At 29.9% G+C, this 23,652-nt stretch overlaps 2 protein-coding genes across 2 annotated transcripts; both read left to right on the top strand.

Moving 5' to 3' along the window:
- The first annotated feature begins 731 nt into the window (after nucleotides 1-731).
- On the top strand, nucleotides 732-2,930 carry LOC129893886 (uncharacterized). Its single transcript, XM_055969311.1, has 5 exons — nucleotides 732-1,460; nucleotides 1,564-1,800; nucleotides 1,901-2,066; nucleotides 2,682-2,766; nucleotides 2,822-2,930. Exons 1-5 carry the CDS (start codon nucleotides 732-734, stop codon nucleotides 2,928-2,930), a joined length of 1,326 nt encoding a protein of 441 aa, XP_055825286.1.
- A 2,822-nt stretch (nucleotides 2,931-5,752) lies between these two features.
- On the top strand, nucleotides 5,753-11,090 carry LOC129893800 (uncharacterized). The gene is made up of 9 exons (XM_055969199.1): nucleotides 5,753-5,851; nucleotides 6,310-6,390; nucleotides 6,891-7,013; nucleotides 7,878-7,955; nucleotides 8,573-8,719; nucleotides 9,004-9,075; nucleotides 9,174-9,296; nucleotides 9,470-9,550; nucleotides 10,996-11,090. Exons 1-9 carry the CDS (start codon nucleotides 5,806-5,808, stop codon nucleotides 11,088-11,090), a joined length of 846 nt encoding a protein of 281 aa, XP_055825174.1. The 5' UTR covers nucleotides 5,753-5,805.
- The last annotated feature ends 12,562 nt before the right edge of the window (nucleotides 11,091-23,652 follow it).

Here is a 23,652-nt window from a genome sequence, read left to right as displayed (position 1 = left end):
AGAAAATAAAATTCTTACCCCTTTTGTTACCTGCTAAAAATATAGCTCAAAGCGACAGAGACTCGTGCTGATAACTTGTTAAGAAATATACTAGTTTAACAATTAAAAAGAGAAACAGTAACAAAAAGATTAATAAATAGAGAGAGAGAGAGAATTTAGAGGAGAACGGAAGGGAAAACAGTGTATGTATTTTTCTATCTTTCTGTGTTCTTCCATTGCCCATATATATAGGCACAAGAATATGATTACATACCAAGTGAACAAGCTGCCCACTTACAAGTGGGGCCCACTTGAAAAATATCCAATACCTAACAAAAAGTATGAAATTTTAAATGGAGAAAGGTCAATATTGCTGAATTATGTGAAAGAGACTTTTTATACTCTTTGTTATATTTTGAAATAAAAAATATCTCATTGTTATCTCAAGAGGCCATAAATATCCTCAATAATTCACAATTTAAATTTTTAGTGATGTACCAAGTCACGTTAGACTAATTCCCCTACCTAAGCATTGCCAATTGCAATTTACTATAAAAAATCTGAACCTTTAGTGGCTACAAAAGTCACCACAAAATCTTAGAATATCATCACTAAAGTTTTTCACTGTTTTATAACATTGGATTATAAGAATGATTTTGTGTATTTTTCTTCATAATAGGGACGTTGTTTTTAAAAAATCACAATTGACGTCGATCGAGGAAGAGCTGGAAGAGACTATATATTTTATTTTTATGTTTAGTGGTGAAGTTGCTTCTTTGCAACAAGTAGAATTGGATAGTGTTAATATAAGTGGAGAAACACTATCAAAGTTTATTAGTAAGTGCCCTAATATTAGAGAATTGAGATTGGTGAATTGCATCAGGCTAAGGTCTCTAGTGTTACCTAAAGTAAATCGTTTGAAGAAGCTTCATGTGCAAATGATGGATTCTTATCCTTCTATTACCGACGTACAAGTTATTGCCCCGAGTTTACAAGTGTTCCATTTTGTTCAGAATAATAGCAGCACAGATGTAGTTAATATGGATATTCGTGCTTGTAGAATGTTGCGGGAATTTCACTTGCAATGTAACATATTCCCTGTGGGTCTTGATCATGAACACTTCATTTCAGATTTTCCTCATCTTGAGAATCTAATGCTTGGCCCTTGTGAGACATCAAAGCGTGTCAAAATTTCGAGTCCATCCCTTAGAAAATTAACCTTATTGTTCACACAACTGTATAATTATAATTATTCAAGGAAAAGTGTAGTTTCAGTTCCCAATTTATGTTTTTTTCATTATGTCGGTAGAACATTTAAATCATCTTTAGCTCCAAGTGAAACTCCAAAGTTTTTGAAGATCATCGGTGTTTCTTTGGTTCCTCACATTGAGAAGATCAATAGAGCTTGGTTCCTCCAATTGAGAAGTCATCTAAAAAAAATTAGCAACCCTGTTGCATTGGCCTTAATCATTTATGATCAGGTACACGAACATCCTTTAGATCTTTTAATATATCACATTTATTTCAACTCTTTATTTTCAACGTACTGACTAGCCATCTTTTGAAAATGCATGAATGATGAAGGCAATTTTTTCTGAATTGAGCAAACGAGGACATAAATTGTGGAGCATACCAATTGGACGAAGTCCAACACAAGTGGTACCTCATATCGAACTCTTAAAGCTAGACATAAGGCTCAAAGTTCATCCACAGGAATCCCATGGATGCTTGCTGAAATATATAATTGATAACTTACTCTGGATGTCTCATCCAAATGCATTGACTCTATCAATGCCAGCTAGTTTTGCTGCATTTGCACTTGTAAGTTCTCAAGCATATATATATTTATATATTTTGGTTTTCCATTTTCTCTTTAAGGTTTTAAATTTAAATTCCTCTTATCATTTGCTTATTTGCACAGGGAATCTGCAATGAGTTTTTGATAAGCAGAAGGGAAGGCAACTGCTGTACAGATACTCAGAACAAGTGCTGGCGCCACCTCCTAAAGGATTTCATGGTTAGTGAAGTAGTTACTGATGAAAAGGAAGCGGCAAAGAAGTTAAGTTTCGTATTTACTTGGCAAATATGTAGTTAGGCCACTTTCTTTTCTATTTGCCAAATTGAGATACTTTGTAGTGAGATATTTGTGTTTGATTTAAAGCAAATTATACCCTATATTTTGCCTTATCTAAGTTCATGCTTTGCGTGATTAAAAGGTCCTTGTGCAAAGGAGTAGTCTATCTGAAAAATGAGAAGGATAGACACAACAAGAAGTTCTTTGTGTGCTTGAGATTAAAGAAAAGGTCTAGTATGCAACGTCAATAAAATACATACTTCATGATTTAGGCATAGAATAGTTTGTTAACCTTTTAAGTTTAACAGTGGTACTTTTGAATTTGAAGGATATTATACAGTATAGAATGTTGTTTAAGTTCATTAAATACTTGCATTTCAAAGTCCAGGCAGTGTGCTTTCTAGGTGGACATAGATTAGTTTGTCGCCCTATTGTTTGAGCCTTTGAGGGTTGATATACTTCTATCCAATTCAGCGACAAAGTAGTGTGATTATTTTTCTGTTTCTCCTATATTGTCTCCCTGTTAAAATCTTCTGGTGTCCTTCCCTCTCGCCATGATAGACTTACACATTTGCCTACGGTGATCATTGGTTTTTATCTGCTTTCTTAAGTTCCAGTTATGCTACAGGTGAAATGATGTCTCTTAATTCCAAATCTAGGATATGCTACTGTACCATAGTAAATATACCTCTTGAAGAAAATCAGCAACTCCCGTAGGAGATAGTAAACTTCATTTTGGTTACTTATATTGTTGATCTCTTTTGGTAGTTGTGAGTTATCTGACTTTGAAGTAGAAGTGGTTAAAGGTATAGAGGAAGCAGAAGAGGATTATGCTTCTTCTATAGAAACAAAGCAGTTCAAGAAAGAAGCATTCTGAATAAATGCTTAGTGAAGCAGAATTGCCTTATATTGCTTATCGACATTTTTCTGAAAACATTGAATCCCACACACGAGGACATGGCCTCATTTGCTTTGTGTCTTGTTATTTTGTTGTCATATTATTCTTGCAATTTTGCTTCTGAAACATTTCGTTGGAGCTGAAGGTGTATTAAAAACAATCTCTCTATCCTGTTGGGAGCGTCACGCTCAAATGGATTTTGCATGGGCCCTGACAGGATAGGTGAGGAATCACTCTGGATCTTCTTTTTTTGGGCTACAACTTCGTCGTGCGCGATCTGAATTTAATTTGTCTTCACAAATCTTTAAAAAAAAAAGAGAGAGAGATGACAACTTTACGGTGACTATAATCTATACATTTGACCAAACAAATTTAACTTATGATTTGAGATAAACCTCCGCTGCAAGTTAATTACCTCATCTATCCTATATTAGATGGGCATCTAAAATTTTACTAAAAATAGTTGTCTCAATATTACTTGATCACTTGCTAAATTATGATAATATCAATTAAAAAAAAATTATTTTACCCCTACAATTAATATGGCCTTTTGAATGTGAAATAATTCTTAATACTAGCTATTCATATCTTATTTTCAGGATATATATATGGGGAATTTTTGCATATAGCAACTCAAAAATACCTTAATTATGCTCCATAGCTATAGTTTGCTAATTACAATTCGTAGCCATAGTTATAGAAACGTTTATATAATTCACGCATTATTTGTATATGCTTGTATAATTTGCGGTATAATTCGCAATTTTTGTATAACATTTGTATATTTCACTATACAATTAATACACAACGTTTGTATAATTTCCTATATAATTTTTAGTGTTTGTATATTTCACTATATACAATTTGATTCGCGCACCGCGTTTGTATAAATCGCACGAATTATGCAAAACAAAACTGTATAATCGCATGAATTATACAAAATTCAAACTGTAATTACAACTAGATGTTTGCCGCGAGCCATAATTAATTCAAACTATAGTTATGTTAGCTAATTAATTAGTATATGTTTGCTTATCCGCGTAATTTTTCCTACATATAGTAAAATTGATCAATCTATAAATATTTTTTTAATTATCGTGTAAAATAAAAAGTGTTCAACTAATATGGATCGGAGGGGGTATCAATTGGACGAACATTCTCTTTAAATTTGTTTTTCTTCCATTTAATTTTACGTTTTTCCCTATGGAAAAAGAAAGGGCAAAACTTAATCTCTCCTCGTGTTTGGCTACCCTCAAAGGGGATATTTTGGAGTCAGGGATAATATGCAATGCAAAACAACAAAAAAAAATGAATAAAGTAAAGTAAATTAAGAAAAAAGCGATAGAAACTTAGAATAATAAACTCAAATTAAAGAGGAATATAAATTGGAACAATTGCATATCATAGAAGTATACTTCTTATATCAGGAAAAAAAAGAAAAAGTAAGGGAGGAATTATTCGTTACAATTCGAAAAAAGAAAACATGGTTAATAACACTTTTGATCCTTCACTTATTTATAATTATACAATTATAAAATTTTATAATATTTAGCTAAACATTAGGATGTGCAATTTTGGTACTTTTCCTTAAAAATAGGTAAATGTTACCTAAATTTCACAGCGATTCTTCCCAATTACATTCTATTCCTATTCTTTTAAAAATTATGGGAAATTTCTTCTTTTTGGTCACTTTCAAATACATCACGCACGTCCTGAAAGTGATGTATCCGACGTCCTCATACATTACGTCAGTGATGTCTTCGATCGATACATCAGAGAATAAGAGAGAGTAGGGATTTCTGTAATTTTTTCAAATGATAGAAAATTTTAGAAAATCTGATAAAATAAGTTGTGTATTTATGTAATTTTTCCTAAAAATATTCACATATTTTCAGATTTAGTAACCATTTCATTGTTTAATTCCTCATCGAGTATTATGTTAAACTCGTATTGTGTACATCTTATTTGAAGGTACTACACATCTAAACAAACAATCTAAATATTACATATTTCTTAAATAAAAAAGATCTAAAATATACATTTTAACTAATTGAATGTTGAATGTGTTGCTCCAAAACCGTAAATCTGGACAACTTGACTGTCTTGTGTTGTGATTAAATTTTGAATAGGTAAACGACAAAACTAGACTTTTCAGCCTTCATAAAAATGATAGATACATATTCTGGGATTGCAAAAAATCAAAAACCATCACAAAATATATTTCGTACTAAAAGATATACTTAAAATGCTAAAAATAGTATATAGGGGATTTTCAAATAAAAAATCTGGACAAATATTGTCCTATACTGCGTCTCTATTTTCTAATTTATAATAACAGAATTAGGGGCCAACATAAATATAAGAGTTGTAAGTATGATATCTCAAAGATAAATCGAGTGACACAAGAATAGAAGAGATATAACTAAGGAGGTAGCTTTTGAAATGGGGCAATAAAAGGGCGATGTTGTCTAAGTCTGAGCGGTCAATCCAATAAACCCTTGTTGGGCCGTAATGAAACGGTATAAATGTTGAAAAACTATAAGAAAAGTTTCAAATCTTTGGTAAACACAGCCCATATGAAAATGAGAATTTACTCTTTCTATTTTACTCTCTATGTTGGCATTTTTATTTACATATCCATCTTTAATATTGCAACTACTACTCATGGATCTGCAGGTTATATATTACTTTAATTTGTTATATTGTTAGTACTAATGATCTTAATTTGTTAACGTTTTTGATGAATATAGGTGGAGTATGTGAAAAAGTGGACTGTGTAAAAGGCAAGTGCGTAGAAACTGGAAAATTACTGGGACTTGGATTCAAATGCGTTTGTGATCCTGGCTGGACACAAATGCAACTTGGCCCTCTTGCTTTGCCTGCATGCACTCTTCCCAACTGTGAGTCTCTGCAGCAGCTTTACTATTTTGTCTGTTTGGCCAAAATTTTCCAGTCTTTTTTTTATTTAAAAAAAACACTTTTGATCAGAAGTTGTTTGTGTTTGATCAATATGTTTTGAAGACACTCTTGAGCAATAATTATTGTCTGAAAACAACTTCTCTTAATTCCTAAAAATGCTTATTTTCTTCTAAAAGCTTTGCTAAACATCTCACTTTTCTTAAAATAAGCACTTTTAAAAAATTAAAAAAACACTTTTAGACTTACACAAGCTTAGCAAAACAGACTACTAGTATACTATTTGGTCAAATTTGCAAATTTCATTTTTATTTTAAAAGAATTTTTGTCAAAAAGGGAAATGAAAGTCTTGAAACAATATAAAGTAAAGTTATTTTTTGTGTGATTGATAATTTTAAAATTTAAATCGCGAAATCAATCACGGATGCTTTTAAAATTGCAGGTACGCTCGATCTTGGTTGTAAGAGTGGTACACCATCACCACATCCGTCTCCTCAAAGCTCACCCTTTAACATTACTGACCGTAATCTCTGTTGTCCCTTTATTTTCTCCCCTTTTATTAGTAGTAATATATATTCTAATCTGTTTTAATTATGTGACATAATTGATATAAATTTTGAGAGTCGGAATTTTTAATTAGGATCGTGAAGTTGGACATATAATATTTGATTATATTAAAATAAATTTATATATTAAAAACTATCTAAGAAGTAGTATAAGTTATAACAATTAACAATTCAAACTATTTAAAAGATATATTAAAATGTTATAATTAAAAAAAAATAACTTATCTGAATCTCAAAATCTTAAAGGTGTGATGTAAATTAAGAAGAAGAAAGTATAATATTGTGCTTAGTAAAATCCGCACTGATGGTAAAGTTTGTAGTTTTGATTATTTGCATTTGTTTTATATAATTTTTTTTGTCGTTAAGATCAAGTAATTTTGTCATATGAACACTTGAAGGCGGATAATACAAATTAAAATCTATTTAATTTATTTTTTATTTTGTTATTTTATCACAGCTTGCAGTTTAATATGGTGTGGTGATGGAAAATGTGAAATTACCGGAATGGGACACTACTGCAAATGTAATGAAGGCTCTTCCCAATACATGAATATGTCTAAGCTACCTTGTCTCGATAAATGTAAGTTTTCAATAAATTAAAATTTGAATATTTTTAAACACCAATTTGTCAATTACTGTAGGTAAAATAATTCTCTTAGCATAATAAATACACAATAAAGAATATTCAATTGGAAAATTATGATTAAGAGGCTATTAAGATTCAAGCTCTACGTTATGATTGGAATTGTGCTTTTCTTGTACTGAATCCATTTAATACAAGGATAATAATTACAGCATGTTTAAAGATAAAATATACATTTATCAATTAATTAGAAATCTCAAGCTGTACCTCATTAAACTGCATTATTTGAAGGGAAAATTACTTGATTGAGTGCTTTTTAAAAATTAATTATTGATTTTAGCGATATTTTTTATTTATTACTATTTATAGCAATACATAGCAATATTATGATAAATCTACACTTGTATTAAAAGTGAATTATGCATACAATATAAATGTATTATAAGTGTTTTAAAATATATATTATGTTTGTATAGTAAGAAACTAACATAATGTATTATAAGTCTATTAAAATATGTGATAAATGTATTATTCATCTATAAAACTTGTATTATATATGTTTTATAAATAGTTCTCTGCAATATGTATTAAAACTGTATTATAAATGTATTATAAGTATTCAGTAATTTTTTTTTTATTGCTATAAATGATAAATATTTTTTTAATATTGTATATTTATGTAAGTTTCCCTTATTTGGAACTCAAAGGTAATCTACTATGCCCTTTCCCAATCTATAAAAGGAGAGTGAAGATAACAAAATGTGTAGATGGAATCCTAATTAAAAATTATACAAATTATTATTTCATCTATTATATCAGTCAAGTCGATCCACTAAAAATAAATAATTCTCAATTGATCAGGCGTTTTCGAACCAAATTGCAAAGGAGAGGCGCTGGAACCTCGGCCTAGTCTTCCACCCCCTCCGTCTCCGGGGCATGGTATGTCAAACTAACGTTAATTCTTTCGTGATATAAAACTATTTGAGTATAAGTCTCTTGGGGATTTCTTGGACCTATACTCTTTCTTTATTTTTTTCCTCTTGAAAGTTGTGGACTTTTAAATTAGCTATGTGGTCAAACTTTTGGGAAGCCAAAAATACATATTTTAGAAAGTCATGGTGTTTGACCAAGTAGGGAAAACAAAGTTCTTTGAGAAATAAAAAAGAAACAATATCTCACTTTAATAAACTTTAATTACCTTGATTTGTACACAAGTTCTGGTATAGTTTATTTATTAATCTTCCAAACTGTAATACTTAATAGAAACTTAATCAGGAGTCATGCATGGGAGCCCTCAATCTCCTCTCTCTTTCTCGAATGGTAAGTTAACCAAACCAAAAATCTCTTTAATTTTTACTTTCTTTTCTTCAAAAAGATACAAAAGGTTCTGTTTTAGTCTTGCCTATTTTAATTTTTGTTTCCAATCAGATTAGATTAGTCTAAATACTCTCTCAGTAATTGTGCTCATTTTATAGGACACGATCATTACTATTTGAAACGTAAATTAATGCTAAGTTTAAGAGATTGTGTTAATTATATTTTTTTTTGATGTATAGATGGATCATGCAAGTTTGACTGTGGAAAAGGGAAGTGCGTAGAAACTGGTGAATTTTTAGGTTTGGGTTTCGAATGCATTTGTGATCCTGGTTGGACACAAATACAAATTGGCCCTATTACGTATCCTGCATGCAATGTCCCAAACTGTGAGTCTCTTTCCGTCCGTATTTGTATGCTTGGTACGACATATATTATTTTTTATGAATTTAAATTCAAGTTAAATAGATATGAGCAAAAACAGTTTTTTTTATAAGATTCTCACGAGTCAATATAATCTATATATTTAGTCCTAATTAGACAAATTATATTAAATGAGCTGAGTTGGAAGAATAAAAATGAATAGAGTTAATAAATGGACGTATCATCGAAAAATTAGATGGATTGAAAAAATTATATATTAATGGGCTAATTCAGCTACTCTTATGTTCAGGTACGCTCGATTTAGGTTGTGGAAGTCAAGCAGCCTCGCCACCTTCGTCTCTACCCTTTAACATTTTGGACCGTATTGTTCCCATCAAAAGCGTTCTCTTTTTTCTTTTTTTTGATTTTTAAAATAACAAAGTAATCCATTAATATTTTTTATTTTTAATTTTGTGGCAGCTTGCAGTTTAGTATGGTGTAATAATGGAAAATGTGAAGTTAACGGAACAAAACATTACTGCCAATGTAACGAAGGCTCCGAAAATTTGATGGATGCGCCTGAGCTACCTTGTTTCGATCAATGTGAGTTCCCTCTTCCAACCCAAGTCTCTCTTCTTTTTCTTTTCTTTTTTTGCGTCGAATCTAAACATTTATTATTGATTTACAATATTTACAAGTTAATCTTTATGATAACTTGGTACAAATAATTATTGATTTATAAGTAATTAGCTAATAAACATTTGTTAATGAAACAGGCGTATTTGGAGCTGATTGCAAAGGAGTGGAACTGGGTGATCATCAGCTGGGCCTTCCATCCCCTTCACCTCCGAGGGATGGTAAGTTAACCTAATCCTCTTTCTTAATTTTAGCTTATTACTAATATATTGATATAGTAAAAGATAACTACTATTTTTTTTAAAAAAAATAATTATAAATAATTAAAGCCATGTGCCTCCAGTTATACGCACTCGATGGTATCCGAGATCGATTTTTTGACGTTAATCCCTATCTTATACATTCGATAGAAAAAAAAAATGTAAATAGGTGGAGGAGTAATAAGGTGTTTGAATTAGCTTATTTTTAGATTCTTTTGGCTTTAAACACTTTTTTTAATTTAGAGATATTTGAAAAAGTTGAAAGTGCTTTTAAGCAGACTAAAAAATATTTAAAAATAAGTCAAAAGTAGGGTAAATGTAAGGTATCTACCTACTTTTTGAATTTTTACTTTTTATAAGCTTAATCAAACGTGCACTAAATCTTTCTTTCCATTTGACGTTCATTGCTCAAAACTCAAAATTCAGGTTTTGTCGTGTCATGAAAATTTGAAAAATAAGAGTGAAATAGAACATGTCGTGTCACAATTACTGCTTAAAAGTCAAACAGTTTTTCCTTCAACAAATCACAATGATTTCAGAATATTTTTATATATTAGAAATTGTGATTTTACTCCAATTCAACCATTTTTCCTGACAATGAGTGTATAAAATTTGGGTATTTTACTTAAATTCCATAATAAAAAAGTTTAATTACAATTTATTCTGATTTTTTTGGTAATTACTCAAATTTTCTCTTTTTTCCGGATTTCTGATACATACGAATGACGCTAATATATCGCGATTTGATACATAAGTTATTTTCATGATAAATCGCTAGTTGATACAAACCAAACGTATCATAAAACCTAATATATCATGAACACAACCAAAATAACAGTAAAACTTATGTTTTACTGATACATTTTGTGTTTGGTTTTGTATCAACTAGCGATGTATCATAAAAGAACTTATGTATCAAATCGCGATGTATTAGCATTATTTCTATGTATCAGAAGAAGGATTTTTGAAATTTTTACAAATAGTAGGGAATAATTGAAAATATAGGAATATAAGGTGTGTAATTTAGTAATTTTTTCCATAAAATTTAGATAAAGATCCTTCATTAGCGAAAAAGGGCCTGGAACTGATTGGGCCTGTAATATGTGGGCTTTTAATCGGTCTCGTTTTTATTCAAGAAATTGCAATTAATGACTTTTAAAAGAAGTGGTTTCAAAATCATTCTTGTTTATCATCTATTCATGAAGCAAACGGTGTTAAAATATTTTTCATAGAAAATATTTTCCAACGTACCAAATGCATCCTTAACTTCATAAATAAAAAGGAAATGTCGATGAACTAGATGGCTTTAGCAACAAGAAGTTGGACTAATAAAACATTTTTGTGATTAGAAAAAACTTAAATTTCCTGATGTTAAGGCAATTTTTTTTTTAATTATGCTTTGGCAGGATCCAGTGGAGTCCCTAAGGATCCCAACTGCTCGAGGAGTCTGCGTGTTTCGTTTGTTTTGCTGCTATTTTCCATATTCCCTGTTTTAATGTAGATGATCATTATTGTACTTGACCAGCTTTTGTTCTGTTGGTGAGAATAATTAAAAGTTGCTAATACAATTATTCACTTCTATAACAACTTTGACAATATATATGAGATAGGCGTACACATAATTTTTCATAAGGAATGTCAATATTTTAGAAAAACATAATTCAAATATGCTATTACAACTCCTCGATGAGTTTTTATTTTTTGAAACGTATTTAACATAGACTTATTAAAAATATTACTAAGTACTTGATCCATTCCAAAAAGCATGTCATGATTTGAAATATGAGAGTCAAGCTAACTAATGTTTAGTATGAATTTCGACATAAATCTTCAATTCTTTTTAAATAGAATTTACATATTTAAAAAAAATACTATGCACAATAGTTATAATTCAAAACATTTGTGAAGTAATAGAAAAAAGGGAAAAGGGAAAATATACCTCTCAACTTTATAATTTAGAGCAGATATATTTTTCTGTTAAAAAAGTGATGTATATGCATGGGTATGGGAGTAGCTAGGGGTGAAAATATGGCGTATGAGGTAGAGTTGTTGGATGAGAAGAATACCAACATAGAATATCATTAATGAAATTTGTTTCTCTATTACCATTGAAAAAGTTATTTTACTCTTCTTCTTTTTTTGAGAAAATCGTATGATGGTCGGCAGAAACACGTCTGCACCTTTGCAGACACGTAACTTGGAGATTGATAAGGTTGTCTGATTGCAAAATAGTACAATAAGGTTCCTTCCAATCAAATGAAGTAAATCTGCAGTTGTTGCAATTTTGTGTGGGACAACCAATGCTGTAGCTCTCCAAGTAATGCAAACAAATATCTTAAACTTTCTGATTAAGAGAGAAGCAATTCATTTATCCCACATCGCTCGATGGCTAATTTTAAATGGATCTCTCCCCAAATTAATAATTTTAAATTATTATGTCATGCCAAAACGCCTACGTTGTGCAGGCAGAATTCCAAATGAATCTCTGCAGCCATGAGGCGGTAACCAATGGGTCTCTTCCAGCTACTTAATATATTGTCCTCTTCTTCACTAAAACTTTTATTTAATAGAAAAAATGATACACTATTAATGGGTTCAAAAAGTGAAATTTGGAATATCCTTAACTTCTTCGAGCTTTCCGGAAGACTCTTACGAACGGCGCTGACTTCCGCCGCATACAGACGATAATTTTTTAAATTTAATGATAACTTTTATTTATAAAAAATAAAATGCAGACTGCCGTAAGATGAGAATCATTTCTTCCCGCTCCCAAAGGGCAACCAATTTTTTAGAAATATGTTAATTATGTAATATATAATATATACGTCTTATAATTACACTTTTAACTCTTGAATATAAATAAATAATATTCTCTCGATTTTAGAAGTGTAATTCGTCTAATACTCCCTCTAGTTCATATTAATTTAATTATTGAGATTTGTTTCATAATTTTCATATATGAATTAATTATTCAACGTTCAAAAAAATTGTGGCTTTTTCATATTTACCCTTCACTAGGTTCTTAAGTACTTTATATTTTCTAGGAGACTAATTTGAAATAATCAAAAAGATAATGGTGAATAATAGGCTTTAATTTATGTCTTTAAATATTTTTGTTAAGGGATGTGTCATATCCAAATAATTGACTTATCATTTGGTTGGGAACAAGTTATCCCAAGATTAATTATCCTGGGATAAGTTATCCACCATGCATATGAGATAACTTATCTCATTACTATGGTATAAATGGTGGAATAAATTATCTCAAACTTGTCAATCAAACAAGACACCAAAATTTTATCTCTAGACTATTTTTTAATTTAGGAGTATTTATTTTTATCCCTCACATAAACGACTCCTTAATATGAACTAGAGGGAGTATATTCCTTAATAATTATTTAATCTTTATTTATTAACGTATCTATTAATTCTAGAATAATTTAAAATGACAATTACTATTTTGAATCAAATATTTTTAGTATACATGACAACTAAAAAGAAATGAAGAAGTGTGTATCTTTATTTATATTTGTTGGTTTTAAAATTAATATTGAAGTTTTTAATATCGGATATAAAACAATATTATATTTACTTATTTGTTCTTTTCTTTTTTAATTTCTTAAATCTTCTAGGCATTTCCATTGGCCTGCCGAAATTTGATTTTTCTAACAAGAAGGGTTCGCTATAGTGGAGATTGGAATATCATGCAATCTGACAATTATTTTTATATTTTTTAAAAAATGTGTGAACGTGAACATATACATTGCATGTGTAATATAAGTCATTTTTTTGTATCCCTACATTTCAAAACAATAAAAATTTATTCGCGTTGGATGTTCACTTCAAACAAATAAAAAATATATGTAATAAATGCAATTAAAACATGTATACATTTTTGTATTTAGTTATAATTAAGTCAATATTTTTATTTTGTTTTGTTGATTTTTAAGAATAACTATTTAATTAGGTGTAGATATTCGATGCGAATAAATATTCAACGTTATTATTTTATTTTTTATTTTTATTTTTTCATTTGATGTTTGATACTTATATTAGAATCCGACTATTTTAAAGTTCAGCCTTATTGGCCCCAGCCATATTGTTACTATCTCATTTGTTCTTTTCATTTTAACTTGAGATAAATGTCAAAAACACATCTAAACTATCCCTTTTTTTTAGTTTAATATCTAAAAACAATTACTTCTTTTTTGGAGGATGGTAATACTTTAATATTTAATTTTAACTAATTCTAAGAATTTATTTAATTTTTATCATTATAGAATATTTTAGCTGTGTGACAAAAAAAAATTAAAAAATAGAGAGAGTGTATTACACACACCATTGAGGTGTGTTTTTCAAACTGAGAAGTGATAGTTTAGGTATAAAACTCACACTCCTAATAATTTAGTTATGAAACTCAAAAAAATAGATAGTTTAGATGTGTTTTTTGACGCTTTTATCTCTCTTAACTTCTTAAATCTTCTTGGCAATCCCATTGGATTGCCGATATTTGATTATTTTAATAAGAACTTGATATAATACTTTCATGATTCAGATAATAGGGATTGGAATATTGTGCAATCTGATAATTGTTTTTTTATCAGCATTCGCAGCCTTAGAACTTAGTGAAATACGTGTGTGATTATGTCATGATTTTGTACGCCTACTATAACCACAAAAAATTATTCCTATTAAAATTTACTATATAGTGTGTAATTAATTAACAAATATGTTTAATATATTAAAACAATAAAAGGTTGAGTCAATTAAGTACTCCCACTATCTTCGGATTAAAAATAAATAAAATAAAAGCGTATTCATAAGAAAAAAAATTAACACGCAAATTGAATACCACTTTTCATTTTTATTCTTTTAGTTATTTTCAAATTATTATTAAAAATAAAAATAATTTAAAGTAAAATCATAATTATGTGCAATTAACTTTTTTGATTTTATCACCTACAAAATGTAAATTGTAAATGAAGGACAAAAATAAAAGAAATTTTCAAAAACTCTTTTGACCATTGAACAACTAACTTATTTTGAACATTGAAAAAATGCTCAAAAATTTAATAGTTATGGAATAGAAAAAGTACCTTGAATTAGAATTGAGAAATTTTATAGCTTGAATTTTTAGTCTTCTCTATTTATTGGCTGTGTACTATTTGGAGCATATTCTCACCCATTTCTACTAAGAAATTGATAAAATCTCAAAAATAGACGAAAGAGTGAAAAGTGAGGAAGAAATAGAAATTGCTTTCGAAATGAAGAGGACTAAACAAAAACAAAAGAAGATCCATATCAATTGGAAAAAAGGTGGATTTCAGACAAAATCGATGAAACGGATAAAAATCTAAGTGAATAAATAAAAAATAAAATAAAGGATAAATTTCATTCTCACCCTATAGAGACAAGGTATAGCAGCAATATATTGTGAACAAAAAAAGTTTTAATAAAAAATAAAGAATTTGATTCAAAAAATAATTTTAAAAGTAAGTAATAAACTAATAAAAAATCGAAAGTATAGACAAATACAAGAAAATATAAGAAGAGATGGGTCCGTCCCTGTATATTTGATAATTTTTTCCTACAATAAAATTAATAATCTCAACATCGTTAGTCATCCCATCAATTACTCATTAATTAAAAAAAATAAAAATTCAGCTAATCCTCTTATTTCACCTTCAAGTTATGTGAGATAAGTAAACTTGATTATTAGTTTTTTAGCTTTAATAAAGTTTTAATTAAAAAAGGAAAAATCATCCAAAATGTCCCTATTTTATATTTTGAAGATCAATAAAATAAGATATTTTATAGTTATAGAGCAAGAAATTCAGTAGAAGCAATGATAAATAAATACAAATACAAAAGGAGAGAAAATACAAAAAAATAAATAAAAATCATACAAAGTTGTATACAAATTAGTGCCCCTTTCTTTGCATTCTTTAATTGAATCCCGGTTGATTAAGACGAAATTAACATCTTCAATTTTTTTTACTCTTTTTGATGGTTAAAAATAAAAAAAGTAAATACGATTTAATTACCGGCGAAACTCAATGAAAAAATAGCATTGATATCGATTTTCTTTTACCAATTAGAATTGCCTAAATATTTGATACTAATAACTTTTTACAGCGGGGCATATAAAAAAAAAACTGCAGTCTTCCTCGTTAATATGGAGTAGTTGGTAAAAATAATGCTCGGTACTAATTACTTTTTCATTCACCAATATAACATCGTTTGATTAGACACAACATTTATGGGGAAAATAAAGACTTTTGAAATTTATGTCCAATACAAATTTATACATTTATATGATAAATCATTCAATATATGGAGAATTTTAGAGTCAGTAATTAGAGAAAATGTGACACTTCTTTGAGATAGATTTTTAAAAAAATGTCACGTAAATTGAATCGAAGAAAATAGCACAAGAGGATTCAAAAAATTGTTCATAATATTACACTTTAAATTTAAATCAACAATTTACAGCAAATTTTTAACCTCCTTTACCAATTTAGTAAACTTACACCTTAAGTCAAAGGAATTTAATAATTTAAATATATCATAAAGTTAATTTTGTTTTATACTTACTATATAATTTTTGAACGAATGAATTTAACTTTTTTTTAAAAAAAGTAAAAAAATTGCAGATCAATAAACACCGCGTTATAACTACAATTTGGAAGGACAATGACTGCCCTAAAACTGCCATTTTTCTGAATCATATAATTAGCTCCTTTAATAGGAAACAAAAAATTGACCACTCATGGAAATTGGAATAAAATCAAAGAGATAAAATATTGTGTTCCCTTATATTTATTTTATTATAACTACATTGGACGGTCCATTTTCTATTATTGACCTTGACGTTTCATGCAATTTGTCAATATCCATTTAAAAAAGGAAGAGAAAAAAAACATTGATATGTCATTATCGACTTCACTAGTTATGGAAATTATAATCATCAATCAACTGCACTTTCTTAATTAAAAAATTACTGTTAATTAGTTGGATTTAATAGTGTAAACATTGTAAGTATTAATGATGATTGGCCAACTATTACCTCTATAATTTCACCAACTTGAGTGAAACTCTTTAAAATAGTACTTAATTTATCAGGATTACGTAATCTATTTATTAAATACTGCTTAGCAAATTAGCTAGGCATCACGTTATATATGGACCCATTAGATCCAAGATATATAGATCTTCTTTTTCCAAAGATCGAAAAGATAAGCTAATGATTGTAATTTTGTGGCCACTACCGAATGATGATAAGAATCTTCATTTGCTCACGAATAGATAAATATATAAGGGGAGTCAATTTTTCGTAATTGCTCAGTATATGTCCCTTTCTTCGAGTGCCCCGTCCAATTGAATGATAGAGATTATTTATTAGCGTAACGAATTTAAGATTTGAATTTTTTTTAATTTAGTGTCTAATATTGATATTAACGTCCGATAGAATTTAAATTTGTGTATTGCAAAATCTTTGTTGGGGTGACAATTTGAACATAATTTTTGTTATTTTCAAATACTCAAGTCTGAAAATATTGATTAAGGATGAAGAAATTTTAATTATCATACCACAAATCATGTCAAGATTTGAACTTTATGATTCGAGTTTGAAATTTTTAACATAACACATTTAGTTTATTACTCCGGTAAATTGTAATCATGTGTTAAAAATAATCCTATAATGTTTCCAATTTGATCAAAGATTCTCCCCTGTCTACGAGGTCATTATAAATTAAAGAAGCTAGGGAAATATGAAGCCTGTATTATTTGTCATTGCCAAAACAAATTGGAACAATTGAAAGAAATATTAAAGCATACAATTGATTTATTTCTTTTTAAGTGGTCTATTATCTAATTAGCTTTGAAGGTAAAGTAAGAGGGTCCACGAGCTGAGGTTTGTTTAGTTTAATGGACAGATATTAGTTTCTTTTAGCCAATATCAAGTATTCAACAAAATAATAATTAGATGAAGGTTTGAATAATTTAATGACGGAATATATAGATGATCCCTTGCAATCATGAATGACATGTCAAGTGGTTAGATATTTTGTCAATTACAACGAATTGTTGACTGTATTTATAAGTTAATGAAGACTATATAGTTTGAATAAAAATCAAAATTTTATATACCCATTGAACCTCTTCTACACATATCCATCCCTTATAATGCCACGCACTCCAGAAAAGTTTTACCGAATACAGTTCAATTATATCGTTTTTAGGATAAACACATTTAAATCTGGCTTAAGAGAATTCTCTCAAAGTGTAATTCCCAATTAAAATATTAGCAGTTGAAAAGCACAGAGAAAAAAAAAGAAAAAGAAAAGGTATGATTTCTCATTTTTTATTAAATAAATTCTGGTCCCCAATCCACACTACATGGGGTTTACCGACAGCATTTTCCCTGCAGGATGATGTAGCACAACAATTATAAAATCAGTATTGTTTTTTGGCACTAGTAATGACGTCACCCAAAACATAAAGTTAAATATATATTTTCTCTGTTTTAATTACTTGACTTTGATGACATGACATATATTTTAAGAAAATTTCAATTAAATATGTATTTGAATAAATTACTCTTATTAATAAAGTAATAAAATTCTTTTGATTTGCTAAAAAATTTAACAAATAAAATTAAATATCTATTTTTAATATAGATATCGAAAAAAAATTAAACGAAGGTCGAAGAGAGTACAAAATTAAACTTCAATGTAAAGGCTCGTTCGACCGCTAGTTCGAGTTATACATGAGGTAAAAATTAGTAATGTAAAATTTAATTATTTGTATATTATTTATTTTATTTTTCATCTTGCTTATAATTATATGAAGACTGATTTGTAATAGTAATACAAGTTTTAGTTATGTGATACTGTAAAATATATAATATTTAAAAATGCGTATTTGATGTACTGCATTTTATTAAAGGAAAACAAAAAGTTACAAAACATGAAATTAACTATGATGGTTTTAATATATAAGTAATTTTTTTTCTAACCAACAACAAAATGATCTTGTTTGCAACAAATTTTAAATAAATAAAAAATAAATCAACAATAAATAAAATCGAAAGAAATAAGAAAATTATAGATAAAATAATATGGGTACAATTTTGTTCGTCCCTTGATCCTTCTCTCTCTTAAGATTTCTCCATAATTCGAGGAACATAGTGACATATTTCTTGAACTAGAATAATATGGATCTCATTGAGATTTATTTGATCTCCATTGATATTTGTGAATATTTCATGAATTTGCGAAATATTTGTGATGCCTTTTCAAGGGAATATAATACCCTTTATATTGGCATTGTTAGGGTTTCGGGTAGAGTATCCCTCAAGAAACCTTAACTGAAATAAGACTTGTCTTGTAGAGTTCTACAAAATTATGATGTCTACAAATGCCCCCTACTTCATGGCTTGTCGGAGTGTAAACTTAATAAAATTGAAAGACGAGACTTGAAATACTTATTCTTCCACCTTTGCAATTTTGTGACTTCAGATTTACGTATTTGATTTGTAAGAGAATAGATGAAGGATAAATTTATTGCAGTATAATATCTTTGTATATTTGGTAACATATTTGTAGGAAAATAATTACCATATAATTCTTTATATGTTTGGTAGCATATTTGTAGGGAAATAATTACCATATAATTTTTTGTATATTTGGTAGCATATTAAAGAGATATTTAGTTTCCTTATTTTTATATTGTATCACATATATATTCTCTCTTGGGGAATGAATAAAGGGCAGTCAAGATTGTACAGTTCTTTTCATGGTATCTGAGCCAAATTTTTTTTCTTCATCGCAAATTTTTATGGCTGGTGACGACGTACCTCCTCCACCACCATCCAAAATTGAGTCTAATTCTTCTATTTTCTCGGTCCTCAAGATCGATCCGAGGACTATATCACGCTTACTTGTTTTAAGAGTGACAATTTTGATGAATAGACAGCCGCAACTGCCACACCCGACAGCACCTCCACGTCTTTACCCATGGCAAATTATGTAACAACCGTATCAAATATCGCTGTCGTGGGTCAGCACTTTACTTTCGATCAATGAAAGGCTATTACATGATTTTTTGGTAATGCTATAATTCCAGAAATTCGCTTGAATGGTAAGTTTAATGTTTCTTCTTGGATTATTGACACTGGTTCTACTCATCATATTATCGGTGAGAAATCTTGGTTGTTTGATGTTCATATTGTTGATTGTCCTGTTGGTTTGCCTAATGGAGAAAAGGTGTGTGCTTCTTTAGAAGGTTCCGTTCGACTGTTAGATAAAATCACTTTTCATCATGTCTTTTATGTGCCTTATTTACGTTGCAACTTACTCTCCGTCCCCCAACTTACTGATAATTTACGCACAATTATCTTTTTTAATTCTTATATGTGTGTTGTTCAGGACCCACTGAAGGAGCTGATTGGAACGGGAGTTAGGAGGGATGAATTATACTATTTTAGCAAATCAGACATGGTGCAACATGTGTCTACTATCATGGCAGCGTCAGCATTGGAATTGTGGCATCGACGATTGGAGCATTCTTCCGAGAGAGTAGTTAAGGTTCTTCCTCATGTTAGTAGTGATAAGAGTAGTTTAGCAAAGGATTGTAAAGTGTGTTTACGTGCTAAGCATCCTAGAGACAAATTTCCTTTAAGTGGTAATGTGTTCTTGCTACATCTCATCTCATAAATCGTACCCCTACACCCAATTTACAAAATAAAACACCTTTCGAAATTTTATTCAATAAACCTCTTTTTTTCGATGCTATTCATATCTTTGGGTGTTTGTGCTTTGCTCATAATCAAAAAATTCAGGGTAACAAATTTGCTAGTCGAAACAGAAAGTGTTTGTTTATGGGATATCCGTTTGGTAAGAAGGGGTGACGGTTGTTTGATTTTGATACGAAGGAATTTATTTTCTCTCGTGATGTAAAGTTTGTGGAGGATGTGTTTTATTTTGCTTGTCCGGATGATGTTCATATTTTGTCTAATTTTTTTGATATGGGTGCTGAAATTGAAGGTGATTTTATGGTGTACGGAATGACTTAGGGGGCAAAGTTGATAGTTCGGAGACTGTCGGACAGCAACCGCAAGCAACAGCTCAACCAGCGCCTGCTGGCAGCTAGGACGAGCTACAGCCAACGGCCACTGCCTAGCCCACTAGAACCCAATGCCTGCTGGCAGCGAAAGAGGGCAACATCACCATACTCCAGCCACGGTTATGGAAGGTGGCTTGGGGCGTGGTGTTCGAGATAAATTTCCCTCTATTTTGCTTTGTGATCATGTGACATACTCAGTTTTTGCTAATAGTCCGTCTCCTACTACTCTGGTTAACAATCAATCCTCAAGTACTCTCTATCATTTGGCACACTATATTAATTATGACAATTTCTTTATATATTATCGTAAGTTTTTTGCAGCTATTATTTCAGATAAAAATTGTAAGACCTTCAAACAAGCCATGAAACACGAAGGTTGGATATATTCAATGAAAGAAGAGATGCGTGCATTGGAAGACAATGGTACATGGACTTTGGAACATCTTCCTCTGGGTAAGAAAGCACTTGGTAATCAATGGGTGTACAAGATGAAGTTTTTGTCAAATGGAGATATGGAATGGCTCAAATTGCGCTTGGTTGTGTTGGGAAATCATCAACAAGCAGGGATTGACTATAATGAAATTTTTGTTCTGGTCGCCAAGATAACTACTGTTCGAGCCTTCCTAACCATTGTAGTATCAAAAAATTGAGAACTTCATCAAATGGATGTTCATAACGCCTTTTTACATGGTGACCTTGATGAGGAGGTGTATATGAATGTAACACCCCAATATTTTTCCACTAAGATTCGAACCATTCTTCATGACGTATAAGATCGAACTCGAAGGCTTCTATTTGTATATATGATCTATGATTGATTCATAAGTATTTAAAATATTATATGTGATTTAGGGTCATAAGGAATCCCCAAAAAAAATCAAGCCAAGTTCAAAGAATTCCTTTCGGCTAAGTTTCCGAATGAGTTAGTATAAGGATCAACTTCAAACGATCATATATCCTAAAATATAATGAACTGGGTGTCCCATAACCTATCAAATTAAATGTCTTTGAGTCTTCTTTCTAACGCCACAAATATTGTATTTTTCCGAGTTCAGAGTCAAAAGTTATGCTTGATCGAACAGAGAAGACCTGCAGCGAATTTTGGCCGATTTTCCAGATTTTGTAGGGATATTTTGGTAAAATTACCTAATATCTATATACATAACCGGACGCATTTTGGATCATAATTTCAGTCTTTTTCCTCTCCAAACAACCCAAATCTTTATCCCCTTCTCTCTCAAATTATCTCCAATAAAATCCTCTCAAACTCAAGGATTCAAGTTTTTCTTTGAAGACCTAACATCAAGGTTTCTTCAAAATCTACACTAAGGTATGCAAGGCTACTAAAAACATGGATTAAATTCACCATGTGCCCTACATCTTATTTGAGATTGAATTTTCATAAGAATTGGGTTTTCTTGATAGATTTATGTCCTAATGAGTTCATACATCTATTAACTTGATTTTGTTATGTTGATATTGATAAGTTGAGAAATTGATAAATGTTTCATGTTTGATATGAGTTGATTGATATGAGTTGTTATACATATTTTGTTATGTCTAAGAGTTGATTGATATGAGTTGTTATACATATTTTGTTATGTCTAAGAGTTGATTGATATGAGTTGTTATACATATTTTGTTATGTCTAAGAGTTGATTGATATGAGTTGTTATACATATTTTGTTATGTCTAAGAGTTGATTGATATGAGTTGTTATACATATTTTGTTATGTCTAAGAGTTGATTGATATGAGTTGTTATACATATTTTGTTATGTCTAAGAGTTGATTGATATGAGTTGTTATACATATTTTGGTATGTCTAAGAGTTGATTGATATGAGTTGTTAAACATATTTTTGTTATATTAACAATAGATAATTAACTTGCAGTAATTTGAAATCCGTTGGTACGTTATAGTTTAATTCAACTACCAAATGATGGAACATAGAAAGAATACTAAAATGTTGGTTAGGATGTTTTCATTAGTTTAACACCTTCACAGATCCAAATTGCTAGAAATAAGATGGGGACAATATTTGATTAACCTTTTAGTTAGCATGAATCCAATTTCTGTGAGTTGATGCCTCAATGGAATTCCATTAGCATCATGAAATTAAATTATATTTAAGAAAAAGTTATATTCCTATTAGTATATTCATATAATACTTCCACTTTGATATATTCTAATAATATAGAAAAAGCTAACTTTATCATTTATTTCCTAATTTTACGTGAAGTGTTTGATTTTGTTTGGGACAACTTGGATAGTTATTAAATAATAATGTTTGGCAAAAGAACACTATGGAAAGACATTCTTTCTAGTCAAAGGTGATGACAGAAAGTAAAGTAAGCAATATTCTTGAGATTTCCTAAAAATAAAAATAAAAAGAGATATAGACTAGGCCATTGTCTTTTACATGCCTTTAAAAAAAATATAAGATTGGGGTTGATTGGATAATATGATTGGACAAGAGGCTTGATTTGGGATAGAATTGATGAATTGACAAAGGTCCATATGAGACTGGTCGATATGATTAGATTGAATTGATTGGATAGAGTTTTATGAGCATTGAGTCTTGGGAGGAGTATCGAGCACCGAATTAGGTAAGGTAAGTAATAACTCGAATCCAATAACTACGTCGCCAAACGTAGGAAGGAATTGGACCGTTAAAGTCGGATGTTTTCCAAATTACTGTCCTGATATAATAGGACTTGATTGGTTAAGAATTTATGATTTGTTGATTCGTTCGTACCCTGGCAAGGTATGCACAGACGTGGCAACAACGTCGGCTTGTTGTACTATCACTGGCTCATAAGTGATGGCTGTCGGATAAGAGAAACTCCCATATAGGTCTTGATAGTACTCTGAGTCGGATTGGGATGGATTGGGTTGGATTGTATATGATTGGTCCTGTCTAAATTATATTTTGTT

Source organism: Solanum dulcamara, chromosome 7 (genome assembly GCF_947179165.1).
Source record: "Solanum dulcamara chromosome 7, daSolDulc1.2, whole genome shotgun sequence".
Lineage (NCBI taxonomy): Eukaryota > Viridiplantae > Streptophyta > Magnoliopsida > Solanales > Solanaceae > Solanum > Solanum dulcamara.
The sequence above is the reverse complement of the archived record's forward strand: the minus strand, read 5'-3'. Positions and strand labels throughout refer to the sequence as shown.

Coding starts and splice junctions, on each gene's coding strand:
- LOC129893800 (XM_055969199.1), top strand. CDS start 5,806: ATGCAACTTGGCCCTCTTGCTTTGCCTGCATGCACTCTTCCCAACT. Junction 7,014..7,877: donor GCTACCTTGTCTCGATAAAT/GTAAGTTTTCAA, acceptor TCAATTGATCAG/GCGTTTTCGAACCAAATTGC. Junction 9,076..9,173: donor ACCCTTTAACATTTTGGACC/GTATTGTTCCCA, acceptor ATTTTGTGGCAG/CTTGCAGTTTAGTATGGTGT.
- LOC129893886 (XM_055969311.1), top strand. CDS start 732: ATGTTTAGTGGTGAAGTTGCTTCTTTGCAACAAGTAGAATTGGATAGT. Junction 1,461..1,563: donor CCTTAATCATTTATGATCAG/GTACACGAACAT, acceptor TGAATGATGAAG/GCAATTTTTTCTGAATTGAG. Junction 2,767..2,821: donor GAAGAAAATCAGCAACTCCC/GTAGGAGATAGT, acceptor CTCTTTTGGTAG/TTGTGAGTTATCTGACTTTG.